Source organism: Phalangium opilio, unplaced genomic scaffold (assembly GCF_054372755.1).
Source record: "Phalangium opilio isolate 3A_F unplaced genomic scaffold, DU_Popi_V2 ptg000105l_1, whole genome shotgun sequence".
In the NCBI taxonomy this organism is placed as follows: domain Eukaryota; kingdom Metazoa; phylum Arthropoda; class Arachnida; order Opiliones; family Phalangiidae; genus Phalangium; species Phalangium opilio.
Genome location: NW_028324207.1, coordinates 10642211 through 10661689, shown reverse-complemented (window position 1 = coordinate 10661689; position 19479 = coordinate 10642211). Strand labels below are relative to the sequence as shown.

The following is a 19479-nucleotide window of genomic DNA, read 5'->3' as shown; positions in this document are numbered from 1 at the left end:
TAAATTATAGGATTATTGATTAGTAAATTATAGGATTATTGATTAGTAAATTATAGGATTATTGATTAGTAAATTATAGGATTATTGATTAGTAAATTATAGGATTATTGATTAGTAAATTATAGGATTATTGATTAGTAAATTATAGGATTATTGATTAGTAAATTATAGGATTATTGATTAGTAAATTATAGGATTATTGATTAGTAAATTATATCTAAATACAGGATAATCTAGGAAAACAAAGATAAACAATTGAATGTTATTATATACTGCGCCATAAGTGGATCATATTACAGCTCCCTAGAAGTACTGGACGATATAACATCGCCGTGCATCAGCATTGTCTCCTAGCACTGAAGAGAAAAGGGTATATGCGAAACGCAGCGGCGAATTTGTGAACTAAACCAGAGGAATGATTTTGGCGCGAAAGAAATTTTTAATAAGCGGGGCAAGCAAACGGAAGTAAGCGGTAGCCAATGAGGAAAGGGTTTGAGAGAGAAGAGCGCGGAAGGAAACAAGTTGTTCCATACAAAGTGTTGGGTTGTGAATATTATAGTAGAAGTCCACTTTATTTTTCCGATTTTAAAAAATAATTGGCGGTCTATAGGTATTTTTTAAACGCTTGTGTTGAAAAGGAAATTAATATGAATTCAAATGATCGAAATAGCCTTCATCATGCTAGAATTTTTTTAATATATCCCTAGTACAGCACTGAGCTAAGCTTCCACCGATTTAAAGGCTTTTAGCGGGGATAGTTGGACCGATTTATTACTAACATTGAAATTTGTTTTCCTTTTTTAAGTGTGACAAATTTTTTCAATGCTTTAACGTTTTCCGTTTGCGAAAGATGCTGGTCAATATTTTTCAGTTTCACAAAACGTTTTAGTCGCTTACGGTTAAGTGCTTTTAATATCACATAGATCGTGTTCAGATGTCTCTTTAATTTGGGAATTGCAATTAGTTACATTAATCCTAGGCGTTTTTCCTAATTAGCAAAGAAACATAAGCCATTTTAAATCAAAATAGCTTCACAGTAATCATGACACTGACGGCGGTCTGACAGCCATTATCATCAACCGGAACTTCCGTAGGTTAACCTTACTCAAGATCCGCGTTAGTGGGGAAACTATACTTGTAAAACTGAGCTATAGATGGCGGGCTTGGATGTCTTGGAAGAAAACGCTGTTTACAAAAGCATAACCTACGTCCAGTACTTATAGGGAGCTGTAATATGATTCACTTATGACTGCGCTGAACTAATTGTGTACAATTTCACCCTTGAATTTGAAAACTATAGTTTAACAACGTGGTTTAACTTTAAAGTGAATAAATTCCCTCATTAAGCGAAGAAAATTAAACAAAGTAAACTAAAATTTGAAATGGAAATTTGGAAAACTTAATATAGGAACATGTTTAGGCTAATTGTTTTAGCCATTTTAATTTATTTATTTCATCTGAAATATCAAAGATCTCCAACCTAGCATAGACATTAATTAACCAATTCAAAAAGAGGAAAATAACGGTCGTTTTCAAAATCTCTTACGTCACGGTAAAATCGCGCCTCTAGCGGTAGAGACTTGCGAATTAAAAATCCACTTCTGGAAAATTTTTTGGGACGGCGAACGGGCTTGGATTTAATATAGGAGGCCACACCTAAAACAAAAGTTGGCGCCCCTAAAATACGATTGAAGATTTTTGGCGGGGAATTTTCAAACAGCCTCGAGAAATGATGACGTCACTGATGACGTTACAAAAATGGCCGCTTCCATTAACTTCATTAAGCCGCAAAATCTGACGCGAAATGTTCTTTATTAATCGAATTGTGAAAAAAGTATTAAAAAATTACCAGTAAATCTTGCGAAATATCGTACTAGAAATGGAATTTTCCTCGAATCACGCCATTTATCCCGCAACAAAGTAATAAAAAATTTATAATACCCTTGAATTGGACCCATTTTTGTTAAGCCTTGGTCTCATAGTCAACGTAAACCTTATATTTTTTTAATTAAAGATCGACAGGATACGTCACTTTTTTAATTATATGCAAAGGTCTCTTAACGAGTACATATTATGCCAGTTATAAATTGCTAAAAACAGTTCATGTCGTGCATTTTTTATTCATCGCTAAAGCATTGTAAGTATTTGCCTGTATTTAATTATTTAGATTATTATGATAAAAGGTGTCTTAATTTATTTATAAATTGGTTTTTTAATTATTCCAGCGCATCAATCGCGCTAATTTTAATTCAAAAACCTTTATCATCTGGTAAAAAATTAACCAAAAGTCAGGTAAGTTTATCCTTTTGGTATTTTATTGTCTTTTTAAAAGTAATATCACAGATTTACCAATTGTCATATTAAAGGGAATATGGGGAGTGTCTATTTTGCCCCCGAAAATTAGTAGCAAATAGTGTCGCGCTATTTAGCCCCGCGATGTTCGGGGCAAAATAGTTCAGAACTGCTAGGGACACTATTTAGAAATAGGGGCTAAATAGACTTGGCCGCGCGGGCCGTACTATTTGCCCCCCAATATTCAAATCCCCGATATTCCGGGGGGGGGGGTAAATAGCACACCCGGCGCGGCCAAGGCTATTTGCCCCCAAAAATCGGGGCTTCGTTGTATTCGGGGTGTGGGGGGGGGGGTTAAATAGCAGGCACCCGCATCAAGGCTATTTAGCCCAATGAGATAGAATATATATATAAACCTAGAGTCACAACGTGGGATCTCGAGATCGACGATTCGCGATACACTTTTTGTCGAGCATGAATATTTTTCAAATACGGGTGGCGCCACCTATTAATCACTTGAAGAACTATTTTATTACCGTCTGCTGTCAAAATAGTTTTTTAAAAGTGTTAAATAAAATACGCGAGTTAAATAATAAAAACTCTAGTCCTTTTTAATCTAATAAATAGATGAAATAAAAATCATAACGATTGAAAATAAGCGAGTAAAAGTTGTAATTAGTTCCGCTAGAGGCTCACAGGTGGCGCTGTCATGTTTTGATAAACTTGCTTGATAAAAACAATGTGTATCGCGGTAAGCCGATTTGAATTGGAACTCTATCTATCTCATTGCTTTAGCCTCGAAAATAGGAGTTCAAACTTTCGGGGTTAAATAGTGTTGGCAGCGCGGCGATTGCTATTTACCCCCCCCCCCCCTGAAAGCTTTGAATATTCGGGGGGGGGGCAAATAGCAATCGCCGCGCGGCCAACACTAATTAGCCCCAATTTCAGTGTCCCAAGCAGTTCTGAACTATTTTGCCCCTGATTTTCGGGGCAAAATAGCAACGACCAAGGGAATAATACAGACTTACCAATTGTCTTTTTAAAGGGAATATTACACACTTACCAATTGTCTTTTTAAAGGGAATATTACACACTTACCAATTGTCTTTTTAAAGGGAATATTACACACTTACCAATTGTCTTTTTAAAGGGAATATTACACACTTACTAATTGTAATTTTAAAGGGAATATTACACACTTACCAATTGTCTTTTTAAAGGGAATATTACACACTTACTAATTGTAATTTTAAAGGGAATATTACACACTTACTAATTGTAATTTTAAAGGGAATATTACACACTTACCAATTGTAATTTTAAAGGGAATATTACACACTCATTAATTGTAATTTTAAAGGGAATATTACACACTTACTAATTGTAATTTTAAAGGGAATATTACACACTTACCAATTGTCTTTTTAAAGGGAATATTACACACTTACTAATTGTAATTTTAAAGGGAATATTACACACTTACTAATTGTAATTTTAAAGGGAATATTACACACTTACCAATTGTCTTTTTAAAGGGAATATTACCCACTTACTAATTGTAATTTTAAAGGGAATATTACACACTTACTAATTGTAATTTTAAAGGGAATATTACACACTTACTAATTGTAATTTTAAAGGGAATATTACACACTTACTAATTGTAATTTTAAAGGGAATATTACACACTTACCAATTGTAATTTTAAAGGGAATATTACACACTTACTAATTGTAATTTTAAAGGGAATATTACACACTTACTAATTGTAATTTTAAAGGGAATATTACACACTTACCAATTGTCTTTTTAAAGGGAATATTACACACTTACTAATTGTAATTTTAAAGGGAATATTACACACTTACCAATTGTAATTTTAAAGGGAATATTACACACTTACCAATTGTAATTTTAAAGGGAATATTACACACTCATTAATTGTAATTTTAAAGGGAATATTACACACTTGTTCAAATTAAAGATAAACAATGAAAAATAGAACTTAAATATGGACAGTGGCTAAATTTAAAGGGAGTTATAACTGTCAAATTTGCCTTTAAATTCCTTTTATTTATACTCCCTTTAAAATATATTTAATAACTCCGTATTATATATTTTAATCTAATTTATTTAAACTTAATTTTGCTCTTAGTGGTTTCGAGTTTTTCGCCACGCTTTGATCAACTCAATTTTGACGTTACTATCTTTATTCGGTTTAACGCAATGCGGGCCTTTGCGCTCAATTTTACTATTAGAACACTGCGACGTTGTCGTGTTAGCCGCAATCTCCGCCATTTTTATGGGAACAGGGGGAAACTCAAAGGTTTAAATTTAAACTTCATTAATAATCATACTCAGTTGACTTTGACACGCGCCTTAAACCGTTCTTTCTTTCGTTGGTCAGTTCCGAGGGGCAATATGTTTAGTCCTTGGAATCGTATCACTCCTATTTTTTGACCACGACGAACAAGAAGCCGCGACGCCAACTGAACACCGTAAATATTAATAGTAAATATAAGTAGTTGTATATGGGGTTAACCATGATCATTCAAATCAGTTTGAAATAATTTAATTTACTGAACTGAATCCGCAGCGTGAGATAATTCACCTTGTTCGCGATACGTTAGCCAAGGCTTAACACGCTATTTAATGATGCGCTGTCTGCTTGTGCTTCAGACAAGGGTGAATGGATTAACCATAATCGTTCAAATCAGTTTGAAATTATTTAATTTACTGAACTGAATCTGACAAGCGCGCCATCGCAGCATATGAGATAATTCACCTTATTCCCCATACGTCAGCCAAGGCTTAACGCGCTATTTAATGATGCGCCGTCCACTTCAGATAAGGATGAAGGGGTTACCCATAAATCAGTTTGAACGTCAGCAAATAATATAATTTACTGAACTGAATTTGACAAGCGCGCAATCGCAGTGTGATCAGATAGTCCATCTTATTCCCGATTCGTCAGCCAAGGCTTAACGCGCTGTTTTTTGTTTAATGATCTGTCGTCTGTTTCAGACAATTATAATAATAATAATAATCTAGGATTTGTCTATGAAGGGATTTCCACACTAAGTAGCATATGAGATAATACATCTTATTCCCGATACGTCAGCCAAGGCTTAAGGCGCTATTATTATCTGGTCCTAAATGACGCGTCGTCTGCTTCAGAGTCGAAAATATTGAAATCAAAGTATCAGACCACTTCTAATTTTACTCTTTCCAAAGTGTTTCCATGCAGTGATGAAAATTGGTAACAAATCCACCTATTATTCCCGATGCGTGCGCCAAGGCTTAACGCGCGATTTTTAGCAGACAAATCTGGCCTGCTTTAGAGTCGAGAATATTAAAACATTTCGAAACTGCGCGTAAAGAACCAACGTAGAAACAAACTACTTTCTCTCCACATAGTTTTTGGTTCTGCGAGCGGAACCTCACACGTCTGTAGTCAGCACGCGCAAAGGTAGGTTACATAGAGACCTAGGTTTACGCGTGTTGACAACCGATGTTGTAACATAGTATATCCTTTATCCATGCCATGGTTAGCCCCATATTCAAAGAAAGCGTTAACCCTTAATTATTTTCAATCTAAACTAAGCTTATTTGTTTTTACGTCATATTGCAGCGGAAGGGCAACAACATGGCGGCATTAGTCACATATTTTACTACATAATATCCAGACTGGGTCTCGTAGACCATAAAGTAAATAAATAGCTGACCATTGGGGCGCGGGATTAAAATAAACTAGCCCAATCTAATTCTGGAATTAATCATTTGGGGGTTGGGTTGGGTAGGCTGGCGTTTTACTATTAGTCCTGCTATTGTGCCTGAGGACGGGGTTCAATAGCGCCAGTCGAATGTTAGCGGTTGATATCGGTGGAGGAAAGAGATTGAACGCTCTCTCCACCATCGTGTCCGTCGTTATATTGGCTCCCTTGTCCTTCTTGCTCAGAGTCACGCAGAACGTAAGACATCATTGGTTTCGTCTAAAACAGCTACTGTTTCCCAAAAGTTACATTTTCCCCCAGCGTTTATAACAGGGTTCATACAAACCTGGGAAACCTGGAAAACTCGGGGAAATATATGGGGGAATAAACCTGGGAAACTCGGGGAAATATATGGGGGAATAAACCTGGGAAACTCGGGGAAATATATGGGGGAATAAACCTGGGAAACTCGGGGAAATATATGGGGGAATAAACCTGGGAAACTCGGGGAAATATATGGGGGAATAAACCTGGGAAACTCGAGGAAATATATGGGGGAAAAAACCTTTGAAACTCGAGGAAATATATGGGGGAATAAACCTGGGAAACTCGAGGAAATATATGGGGGAATAAACCTGGGAAACTCGGGGAAATCGGTTTTCCAAAAGTTCTATGAACCCTGTATAATAAATCGGGCCAAAGATATGCTCTGGCAAACTTGGGAAAATGAAACAATTTGGGAAACACTATGCGGTTTGACCTACTAGCGGCGTCCTTTGATGAATTTTAGGAGAGTGTGCCCAGTTGGTCAAGTTTCATCACCCCCTTCTTTGTAATCTCGATGGTGTGGTTGGTGGTCGATTTTTACGCGGACGCCATTTGCGCCATCAAACTGGACTCGTTGTTGGCGGCCAGAGTGTCGTCGCTGACTTGTTTCGTAATCTGCCTAGTCACGGGGCCCTTTTTAAGCCAATACTTGACGATAGACAATACGAAAGAAGGAATTGGCAACAAGGACCAATTGAAAGAGGAACATTTTGTCTCAGGGGGTCTTCTCTTCAGTTGGTTCTGCTTCATTATCGGTAAGAGATTCGTTCCCTTATCGTCACCAAATTCGTTTAACAACTTAAAAGGACTATGAAATGGTACTTAAAATATAGCAACAATCGTCTTAACGTGCGCGCCGTCGCAAAGTGCCAAAGGCAAATTAGTTGGTTATTCGGCCAGCGGTTTGCCACTTTACACGTTTACGGCGGATGGCTTGCAAAAAACATCGAGTTCGAGTTCCGCGGCCATCGTCATCAAGAATGGCTTGAAACAAATACTCAAAGAGAGTGATTCGCGCAAAATATTCTACTTTCTCTGCTTAAATCTGGTAAGACACGTATTCGGGGGTCCTTCGTCGGTTGTAGATTAACCAAAGTACAATGGGGCACTTAGTTCTACCTTGAAGGGACCGTTTCTTGGGTTCGCCCATGGTTCGGGACCGTTCCTTGGGTTCGCCCATGGTTCGGGACCGTTCCTTGGGTCCGCCCATGGTTCGGGACGGTTCCTTGGGTCCGCCCATGGTTCGGGACGGTTCCTTGGGTCCGCCCATGGTTCGGGACGGTTCCTTGGGTCCGCCCATGGTTCGGGACGGTTCCTTGGGTTCGCCCATGGTTCGGGACGGTTCCTTGGGTCCGCCCATGGTTCGGGACGGTTCCTTGGGTCCGCCCATGGTTCGGGACGGTTCCTTGGGTCCGCCCATGGTTCGGGACCGTTCCTTGGGTTCGCGCACGGTCCGGGACCGTTCCTTGGGTTCGCGCACGGTCCGGGACCGTTCCTTGGGTTCGCCCTTGGTTAAGTCCGTTCTCTGCCCCGTCCAGCGAACGTTGTGCTCGGCCGCTTCGCCCCCGCTATTGGCAACCCTCTTGGGGTGGTGGATACACGTCTGGACCGTATGGCACTGCTACGCTCGGAGGGAACTACCAAGTCCCCTCGAGCCTACTGGTGCCTTAGTCCTTTCCTGTCACCGACCACCTGGCTGGACGGTGTCCCGCTTCTGTCACCTGCTCAAGGGGCGTTTGTCGGGCACGCTGGCCCCGATCCCGTGTGCCTTGACGGCGGTTCCGCAGGTACCATTGGGAACAATGATGAGCGACAATAAGGCGCAGCGTTTAATCAAGTCCTCTGACATGTATTTCCGTTAATCTACCACCATTTTAGAAACAAACCCTAGCTGTACGTAACAACTGTCCTCATCTCAGGTTACTTGTTGATTGAATTGCAGGGTTTCACTTTTGTCGAAATGCTATACGGTATCTTTACCAACAGTCTGGGTTTGTTGAGCGACAGCTTCCATATGTTGTTCGATTGTTCAGCCCTCGTTTTGGGTCTCAGCGCCTCCGTTTTGGCCAAGAAAAGTCCATCAAGGACATTCCCCTTTGGGTAAACTGTTTTGTTTCTTTATATTTTTATAAGTTGCCAAAGGCTTGCAGATAAAAATCAGGGGTTAAGCCTCGGCAAACGCTTATCTTACGCTTTTCTTTGGATCTTTCAGATTTGGTCGTGTTGAAATCCTATCCGGTTTCATCAACGGACTGTTCCTGGTTGTGGTTGCCTTCATGGTCTTCAAAGAAGCGGCCCAGCGTCTCTTGGATCCTCCTGAAATTATCACGTCCAAATTATTAGTAAGTCCTCGATCATAAACTCCTGTACTGTCCCGATCATAAACTACGTTACTGTCCCGATCATAAAAACTAAAATACTGTCCTGATCATTAAAACTACAGTACTCCTGTGCCGATAATAAACTACGTTACTGTCCCGATCATAAAAACTACAATACTGTCCCTATCATAAAAACTACAATACTGTCCCTATCATAAAAACTACAATACTGTCCCTATCATAAAAACTACAATACTGTCCCGATCATAAACTCCTGTACTGCCCCGATCATAAACTCCTGTACTGCCCCGATCATAAACTCCTGTACTGCCCCGATCATAAACTCCTGTACTGCCCCGATCATAGACTATGTTACTGCCCCGATCATAAACTCCTGTACTGCCCCGATCATAGACTATGTTACTGTCCCGGTCATAGACTATGTTACTGTCCCGGTCATAGACTATGTTACTGTCCCGGTCATAGACTATGTTACTGTCCCGGTCATAGACTATGTTACTGTCCCGGTCATAGACTATGTTACTGTCCCGGTCATAGACTATGTTACTGTCCCGGTCATAGACTATGTTACTGTCCCGGTCATAGACTATGTTACTGTCCCGGTCATAGACTATGTTACTGTCCCGGTCATAGACTATGTTACTGTCCCGGTCATAGACTATGTTACTGTCCCGATCATAGATTACAGTACTGTCCCGATCATAGACTACAGTTCTGTCCCGATCATAGACTACAGTACTGTCCCGATCATAGACTACAGTTCTGTCCCGATCATAGACTACAGTTCTGTCCCGATCATAGACTACAGTACTGTCCCGATCTTAAACTACGTTACTGTCCCGATCATAAAACTAACTAGACTGTCCCGATCTTAAACTACGTTACTGTCCCGATCATAAAACTAACTAGACTCCCGATCATAAACTAACTACAGTACTGTTCCGATCACAAACTCCTGTACTGTCCCGATCAGTAACCAATTAATTCCTTTAATTGCAGACGGTATCCGTTATCGGGTTGTGCATAAATTTATTCGGGATCGGCGTATTTCATCACGCTCACAGTCACGGAGGTGGCTCGAGTCATCATCACGGTCACGGTCACGGAGGGGAAGGCTCCTCCCATAGCCACGCCTCCCACAACGCTAATTTACAAGGAGTATTCCTGCACGTGTTAGCAGACACTTTGGGTAGCGTCGGGGTGATTGTGTCCTCCATTTTGATCGAACAGTTCGGTTGGAACAGGGCCGATCCCATTTGTTCGCTCTTCATCTCCGTTTTGATTTTCTTCAGCGTCTTGCCTCTCTTGAAGCATTCTTCCACCATCTTGTTGTTGAGGGTCCCTCGAGGCATGGAGAAGTCCATCGCGGTGGCCCTTAATAAGTTGATGAAGATCGAAGGGGTCCTGTCCTACAGGAATCAACACTTTTGGGTCCATTCCAGTAAAGTCATCGTTGGGAGTATTCACGTTCAAGTCATGCCCAATGCCAGCGAACAGAAGATTGTTAATCAAGTAAGTTTGGCCCTTTTTATTGGGGTTTAAGGGGTTTTAAGTAGTGGTGACTATACGAGGAGTTAGTTAGTGGGGACGTCATGGGGGGGCCATCTTGGATTTGATGACGTCATATGGTCGCCATCTTGGATTTAGATTGTGGTTTAAGGGGTTTTGGAGTTAGTTCGAGTAGTGGTGACTGGACACGACTTAGTGGGTACATCATGGGTGGCCATATTGGATTTGATGACGTAATATGGTCGCCATCTTGGATTTAGATTGTGGTTTAAGGGGTTTTGGAATTTGTTTGAGTGGTGGTGACTGGACACGACTTAGTGGGGACGTCATGGGTGGCCATCTTGGATTTGATGACGTCTTAAGGTGGGTTTCCATACGCGCTTGAAAGTCAAAAAGATTGAGCTTGAGCGTTTCAAAATCCGTGCGTCTCAAGCGTTCCAATAACTATTGCCATCTTGCGGCGTAGCATAAGTATGAGCACAAGCGTTACCTGTTTCCAAAGAATATAAAAATAGGTGCTTAGCTCGCGTTGCAGTTCAAAAAATTCTGAAATCAAAATGGTGAATATCAATCAGCGGAAACGACGTTTGCTTATTAAACGGAATTTGTTGCTAATTCAGTTGTATTATCAATGAATTTCAAAGTTCAAGCCAAACAAAAATAAACACATAGATTTACACGTGTCCTCAAACTTTCAAAGGCTATTTGAATAGCAAAATACCGAGATAAAACCTATATTGAACCTACTTGATAATTTCATTTCAGTTGCAATAAATTTGCAGTGATATTCCACGGTATCCATTTTCTTCGTATATCCCAAATTGCTGGCTTATTTAAAACAAGATAAATAAATATTTCTTTCATCACCACCGTTTCTTTATTTCCCTGCTTGCTTTTTAATTAATTCTTTCAATTCGCGTTGTGTAGGCATCTTCATTTCTCAATCCGAGTCCGAACTTATAAAAACTTGGGCCTTGGCCATATGGAATTTGATTCTCATTGGCCGAAACGTCTATGACGTCAAGCTTGAACTGCCTAAGCTCAAGCAAATATCTACTCACGACAGATACAAGCTTGACGCTATTTTCAAGCGCAAGCGGGCTACTTTTCAATCGCAAGCTACTTTAAAAGCGAGTATGGAAATGGTACCGACCTGGAGCTTAAGCGTAAACTTGAAATTTTCAAGCTTGAGCTCAATCTTTTTGACTTTCAAGCGCGTATGGAAACCCACCTTTAGAGTCGCCATCTTGGATTTAGATTGTGGTTTAAGGGGTTTTGGAATTTGTTTGAGTGGTGGTGACTATAAAAGTTTCGGTTTGTATTAGTGGTGACGTCATGGGTGGCCTTCTTGGATTTTATGACGTCATATGCTCGCCATCTTAATTAGGGCTTTTGCAATTAGTTCGAGTAGTGGTGACTGTACGAGTTAGTTAGTGGAGACGTCATGGTTGCCCATCTTGGATTTGATGACGTCATATAGTCGCCATCTGTGTAGATTAATTGGGGTTTAAAGGGTTTTGGAATTAGTTCGAGTAGTGGTGACTATACGACTTAGTTGTGACGTCATGGGTGACCATCTTGGATTTGATCAATGACGTCATATGGTCGCCATCTTGGACGAATGTCTACCTGTATAGATTAATTGGGGTTTAAAGGGTTTTGGTATTAGTTCGAGTAGTGGTGACTATACGACTTAGTTGTGACGTCATGGGTGACCATCTTGGATTTGATCAATGACGTCATATGGTCGCCATCTTGGATGAATGTCTACTTGTATCGATTAATTGGGGTTTAAAGCGTTTTGGAATTAGTTCGAGTAGTGGGGACTATACGACTTAGATGTGACGTCATGGGTTACCATCTTGGATTTGATGACGTCATATTGTTAGCTCGTTATTCTAACTCGTAATTAGTACCGTTGGGCGTGTAAATAATGACTATAATGAGGATAATGTAACAACGTTTATTATCGTGATCTATGCTTGTTCGTAGCCGTAGCGCGAGTCCTCGGTAGGTCATTGGGTGTATTGGTATCTAACGTGTTGGTATCGATCGTATTCTCGTCGGTGGCGCCATCTATGCCTACTGATCATATAGTCTTTGGCGGGACATTTAAAATATGCTAACATTCGGCCAAGCCTGACCACCCAATAATCTCCCGATTATTCGCATTACAGTGCGTATTACATAAAACGTTAGAATTACAAAACTAGATAGAGATCGTAATTATTCAATTATTAAGAAATATTAAGAAAGTATTTTTAGTTCAAAAATGTTTAAGTTCAAAAATGTTTAAGTTCAAAAATGTTTAAGTTCAAAAATGTTCTCGCGAAGAAAATAACGTTTAGAAATAATTAAAACGTAAGGCAAGGGCCTAATCCAATATATAATCGTTTAAGTAACTTGGTCGTCGTTTCATACGTGGACGTCGTTCAAGTTGCACGTCATCGTGAGGGTTTACGTTTTCGTCAGTGGCGTCGATTTGACTGGTAGTTTTAACGTTTGCGGTTGTCGTCGTGTCCGCAAGTACTGTAGGCTTGTTGCCCATCGTCGTTTCGTCTATTTCGTCTTCGGATTCGTGATCGTCATCAGTATTGTCGATGATGGAAAAACGTTTTAATTTATCAATGGGTGCAGTGTTACGATAAAAGCGATTAGTTCGTTGATTTTCAGGAAGGTCTTCGATTAAGTAGCGGTCGTGTTTTAATTTCTTCGCTATCACGTAAGGACCTTTATATTTAACGGCGGTTTTTCGTGGTAATCCTGTTGCTGCTGCTTCACGTTCGACGATTACCAAGTCGCCGGGTTCAAATTGAGGAGCGTTTGCCCTTTTAGCATTGTATCTTTCTCGTTGTTTAGCCTGGTCGATGCGAATGGAGTCGATGGCTTTCTCTCTTTTCCGAAGGATCTCCGTGTCAAACGAATCGTAAACAGCTGTGTCAGTGAAGTTACTTGTTGGGTTTCTTGACGTGAAATTGAATAGTAGGGAAAATGGAGTGAACTTTGTTGCGGCATGATACGTATTGTTGAGACCCCACTGTATTTGATGGATGTGCGTGTCCCAATCCTTTTGATCAGTTCTAGTGCTCATGCTGGCGATAGCGGGTGTTAACTGTCTATTTACCCGTTCAATTTGACCGTTTCCCCGAGGAGTAGCCGTAGCATTAACGATATGGGTGATATTCGCGGAAGTACAAAGTTCCTTAAAAGCTTTTCCAGTATAAGAGGTTCCTTGGTCTGTGATTAAACGTTTCGGTGCTCCGAATATTCCAATAATGTCTTCAAGAAACTTCCTCGTAGCTGCCACCCCAGTATCTCGTACTGCTCGTAGGAGGACAAATTTGGTAAACGCATCTATGGCGGCGATAAGGTACGTGTTGCCTCGTAAGCTGCGAATGAAGGGACCCAAGTGGTCCATATGAACGGTGACGAAAGGAGTTCCGATTTTGTCTATGGAATGAAGCATTCCTGGCTTTTTGCCACTGGGCACTTTGTGGTATAAACAATCCAGACATCCGGAGATGTACCTACGTACGTATCTTCTTAAACCAGGAAACCAATAATTTTCCAAGATCTTTTTACACGTTTTCTCGATTCCGACATGCCCAATATCATCATGATTGTTCTTTACGATTCGCCAGCGTGCGCTATCAGGGACAACCCATAGAAGTTTTTCTTCTCCGTCGGTAGTTGTAATGCGTCGAAAGACCTTTTCTTGTTTTAGAGCGTATTCGCGTTTTATTCTTCGTTCGTTCTTCGTTAATTTTCCAGTCTTCGTAAGCAGCTCTTTAATTTCCCTAATCTTCGGGTCCGTGTATTGCGCTGCTGCTAACCAGTCGTTCGTGAGTAGTTCGGTAGAGAATACCGTCAAATCGTTTGGTATTTCTACTTCTACCGGTTCGTTGTAGGGGCTCCTACTAAGGGCATCAACGTGAGCCATCTGCTTGCCTGGTCTATGTATGACTGTGAAATCGTAATCTTGCAATCGAAGCCACCACCTGCCAATCCTTGGTATTAAATGACGCTTAGATAGTGTCCCTCTGACCGAGTTACAGTCTGTAACTACACAAAATTTGATTCCTATTAGATAGACGCGGAACTTCTCCAAGCTCCAAACTACTGCGAGAGTTTCAAGTTCCGTTGAATGGTACTTCGATTCTTCTTTGCTGTTCTTCTTACTTGCGTAATAAATTGGATGTAGTTTGTCGTCTTTACCTCTCTGCATGAGTATTGATCCTATGCCAACTTGACATGCGTCCGTGTGAACCTCGGTATGTGCATGGGGATCATACAGAGCCAATATTGGTCGTTCCGTTAACAGCGTTTTGAGCGTGTGGAATGCACCTTCTTGTTCTTCATTCCAAGTCCAATCGTTGTCCTTTTGCAGCAACCTTGAAAGGGGTTCAGCGATCGTAGCAAAACCCTTGATAAACCGTCTAAAGTATCCTGCTAGTCCTAAGAATCGCCGTACTTCGTGTACGTTCTGAGGTTGCGCAAATTGTGTTACGCTAGTTATCTTTCGTTGTCCTGGTCTCACTCCATGTTCGTTGATATCAAATCCTAAATAGTCAATCTCACTTTGCAAAAAGAAGCATTTTTTTAAATTTAAAGTAAGATTGGCTTTTCGTAGCACGTCAAGGATTTCTCTCAGGTGCTTAAGACCTTCTCCTTGGTTCTTAGATGGTATTAGAATGTCATCCATGTACGTTAGTGCTATAGCGTATCGAAGCGGACCTAAAGCAGTATTCATTAGCCTTTGAAAAACAGCTGGTCCGTTGGCTAATCCAAAAGGCATCGTTTGAAATTGATAATGGCCGTCTGGAGTTATGAAAGCCGTTTTTTCTCGGGAGTCGCGACCGACAGGTACTTGGTAATAGCCCGAAGTTAAGTCTAGGCTCGTAAAGAAAACGTTCCCTTGTAATCGTTCCAACTGATCGTCGATTAAAGGAAGCGGAAACGAATCCTTTTTCGTTATGCGATTAAGAGCTCTGAAATCGACGCATAAGCGTTCGTCCCCTGTTTTTTTCTTGACTATGAGAATAGGGCTTGCATATGGTGAACGTGACTCTTCAATAATGCCAGCCTGTAGTAACTCATTTATTTTCGCTCGAACCTTCTCTCTTTCGGCATATGACAGACGATATGGTCTATAGGTGATTGGTTCGGTTGACGTCAGTTCGATATCCAGTGTTGCTAGATCGGTTTTACCAATTTCGCGCAGATTTTCTGCAAAACAGTCTCTGTATTCGTTTAGCAGGTCGCACAGTTTCTGCTTCGTGTCTCTTTCTACTTTTGGACCAGTATTAATTTCATCAGTCGTAAATTTTCTGCGTTCAATTTGATCGACTCGTAATATTTCGTACGTTTCTTCTACTGGTGTCAGTGTGCACGTTTGAGCTTTGACCATTTTCTGACCCTTATCAACCATCAACTGGCTCACAGACATATTTATAACAGGTATGCTCGTTTTTCCTTCGTTGTCAATTTGATAGATTCCCCTTGGAATACCGTATTCTTCTCCTGGAAGAAGTCGTATTTGACCTTCAACGTAAATATCTCGTTTCGTTCCCGTGTCGTTCGTTAATACTTCTATGAAACCAACGTGGTTAGGAGGAATCACCGTTGCGTTCTTTGCCCATAAATTTACAGGAGGAGGGTCTAAATCAGGGATTTGGATATTCCTCAAACAATCATCGTCGTGGGCTGGTTCGAGTGGTTCTTCAAACAATCTTAGTGTATCTCCCCTCTTAACAATCGTGATATGAGTCTGCTCCGTAACAGGTTGACCAATGAGCAGAGGAATCTTTTGAACGTTATCTTCAACCACTAGAACATCAGTTTTTGCCTTAGCTTGATCAACGTGAATTTCTGCTTGTTTAACAATTCCCACCGGCTTCGTGTCTCCTTTCCCGGCATATCCTCTAATGAAACACACGTCATCAGGCTTTTCAATGATCAAATTTAATTCGTTCGCTGAGCTCTCTCTAATAATAACGCATTTACTACCCTGGTCAATATAAGACTTGATTGGGTGACCGTTAATCGTTGCATCCATGAAATACTTTCGACCGTCTTCTGTATACTGAACTGCGCTTTCCACGTGACGGACAGCCTTCGTACTTTTGCAATCTTTTGTTTCATGGCCCGAGAGGTTGCATGATTCACAACGGGGTCTTCGTTGCGGTCGATCGCACTGTTTTGATATGTGTCCAAACCTATTACAAATAAAGCATAATGGTCGTCCTTCTCTATCGTATACTCTGTTGCTATTGTTTATCCATCGATGTCTATTGTAGTTATAGTTTGATGGTTTTCCATCGTTTATTTTCTTTTCGCCTGTATCATATTTTGCGTCACCACCGTTTTGAGTATGGACTTCTTGGCTTCTGTTGTTGACAAAGTTCTTTTTGCTTCTGTTAGCAGTATTGTCACGGTTCGTTGATGTTGATGTTAATGTTAATCGTTCTTCTAAGTTGCTGATACATTTTAAGACGTCTGGTGGACTTGTGAAGTCTTTCATTGAAAGGGATCTAATTAAATCTGCGTCGTCCAGGCCAGTTATAATGTATTCAATCATATCCATCTCTGAATAGCCACATTGACGAAGCTTCGCTACTTTATCGTGGTAGTATGTTGTTACTTTTTCACCTGGTTTCCATCTTCTTGCTTCCATCTCTCTATGTAATGTCATTACGCTTTTCGTTTCTGGGAACCACTTCTCCAACAGAGTTTTCCACTCCGCCCACGTTTGCACCATCGTATCTAAAGACTCGTACCACACCTTCGCACTTCCTTGTAATCGTGGGAGAGCATTATGGATAATCGTTTGCTCCGGCCAGTGATACGTGTTTGCTACTTCCTCTATCTTCTTTAACCACATTTTCATGGTTTGATGTGGCGCTTCCTCAGGATTAAAATCTGGTATTAATTTACTGGTATCACCCCAGTGATGATACTGCACATTACTCGTCGATCCTGTGGTTATCGGGTTAGCTTGTGCTGGCGTGGAACTTGCAAGGTTTGCATTCGCGCTCTGGGCACTCGCCAAAGCCGCCGTGACGCTTGCTTGAATCATGGTTTGTATTTGTGCTTGATTACCTAACGTGGCAGCAAGAGTCTGCTGAATTGTAGCAGCAATAGATTCCTGTAACGTTCGTTGAAAAGTCTGGATGGGGATAAATCCCTGCGGTGCCGTAGATTGACTTTCGTTCCTCCTTCTTTCGTATCGTTCATCGTCTTCTTCCATTGTTATGTTAACGTTTTGACTTTCCGTTGTTTCGTTTTCCCCTAGTTGATCGTTATCAAAAGTGTGATTATCGTTTCCCGTAAAGTTAGAATGTAATTGTTCGTGATCGTTAGGCTTAGGTTTTCCGTTTACGTTCTCGTAGTCGTTTAGCGATTGCTCGTTATCGTGATCAGGAGTTTGATTATCGTTCTCGTTGGTATCATGGGCTTCAGGGGTGAAGTCTAAGTCATTCAAGTGTTCGTGCAATACCGTCGCGTTAAAACGTTGTAACTCTGCTTGGTTACGCGCGAGATAATGTTTTTCGTTCGTTTTTACGTTATCGTTGACTTCGTTAACGTGCTGAAGTTTCTTAATACCCGACTTGTTAAATTCCTGATAATTAAGCCTTGTCGTTTGTCTCGTATTACGCTGGGAGCATCGCGCGCGTGTACATTCGTTAACTTTTCCCTCGTGCATAGAAGAATAAGGAGCACTTACGTTCCCTCGTGGAGTGTTCAATAAATCGTTTTACATCATCTTTAATTCGTACGTAATAGTCAAATATTTTGGCGTATCCCACTTCTGAAATGTTAGCTCGTTATTCTAACTCGTAATTAGTACCGTTGGGCGTGTAAATAATGACTATAATGAGGATAATGTAACAACGTTTATTATCGTGATCTATGCTTGTTCGTAGCCGTAGCGCGAGTCCTCGGTAGGTCATTGGGTGTATTGGTATCTAACGTGTTGGTATCGATCGTATTCTCGTCGGTGGTGCCATCTATGCCTACTGATCATATAGTCTTTGGCGGGACATTTAAAATATGCTAACAATATGGTCGCCATCTTGGATGAATGTCTCTATCTGTATAGTCGCCATTGCTAGTAAGAAGAAATATACGCAACTGATTGGCGACAAAAGCACGAGCAGGTTATGCCTTTGCAAAGTCTCGAGTACTCGGCTCGAATACTTAATTTAGCGATACAACACAAACGGAACCTGGATAAGTCAGGGATTTGGGAAATGGTGGCATAAGTCAGGGATTTAAAGCTTTTTTCCTTAGAAAGTCAGGGATTTAAAGCTTTTTTCCTTAGAAAGTCAGGGATTTCGTTTGGTGTATAAAACCATGATTGCTTCGAGTAATGATAAATATGGGCTGCAGGTGTCATCATGAACCGTGGGCTCTGGTAAACAGGTACAGGGATATCGGTGTCAAAATTTCGTCAGGGATAAGCAGTTGGGAAAGTCAGGGATTTTCAATATGAAACCCTGTTTTTGACTTTGTTCGCAGGTCTCGTCTCTATTCAAAGAGATTGGTTTCAACCATTTTACGGTGCAAGTTGAGAAGGAAGCCTTCTTTCATCACATGTCGGGTTTGGGCAACGATCTTCAAAACCTCCTTCGCTCCTCGGCGATGCATTCCATTAATGACGGCTCAACACCCTTACTAATAAAAACCATTTAAATTAATTAATTATAATTAGTGGCATGTCAATAATGATCGAGGAACGCGACGACTAAAACCAAATTCTTTGTAAATTAATTAACTGTAATAAATATTTATTTTCTTCGTTGATAAATGTCACTTGTAATTAGGCCTACTTAACTCCAACACCGAGTCACCGACAGTAAGTAAAAAAGCTTAGCAATGGCCGTTAAAATTCTCTGAAATACGTCACAGGCTCCACGTGACCACGCCAAGATCCAAAGCAGACTTAGAAATAAGGTTAATTTTTAAACTACTCCTTGGGACCAGTGACCCCCCCCCCTAGTGTCCGAAATAATAAACTGGTCTACGGAGTGGTCCCAGCCTTTGTTCTCCTATAGATTTGCAATTAATAAACTGGTCCCGAGGACCAGTAACCCCATACACTTTTTGAATTAAAAAACTAGTCCAAGCAATTAATAAACTGGTTTTGGACCAGTGGACGTGTGCTATTTCTAAGTCTGATCCAAAGACTCCCTTCGTAAAAGTGGAATATAAACCGAGTGAGGAAACGTAAAGCCGCGCCCATAGAGCTAGTTCAGAAGCCTTAGTGTGTGACGTCACCCACGCTACCCGCAAATAGA

General features: G+C 40.8%; 1 protein-coding gene across 1 annotated transcript; it reads left to right on the top strand.

The window, feature by feature from the left end:
- Positions 1–1733: 1733 nt before the first annotated feature.
- On the top strand, positions 1734–18989 carry LOC149629939 (proton-coupled zinc antiporter SLC30A5-like). The gene is made up of 13 exons (XM_089851615.1): positions 1734–1920; positions 2015–2137; positions 2226–2292; positions 4448–4618; positions 4700–4790; positions 5924–6000; positions 6093–6263; positions 6796–7087; positions 7166–7380; positions 8275–8432; positions 8545–8674; positions 9674–10186; positions 18701–18989. Exons 1-13 carry the CDS (start codon positions 1880–1882, stop codon positions 18872–18874), a joined length of 2223 nt encoding a protein of 740 aa, XP_089707741.1. The 5' UTR covers positions 1734–1879; the 3' UTR covers positions 18875–18989.
- Positions 18990–19479: the final 490 nt, after the last annotated feature.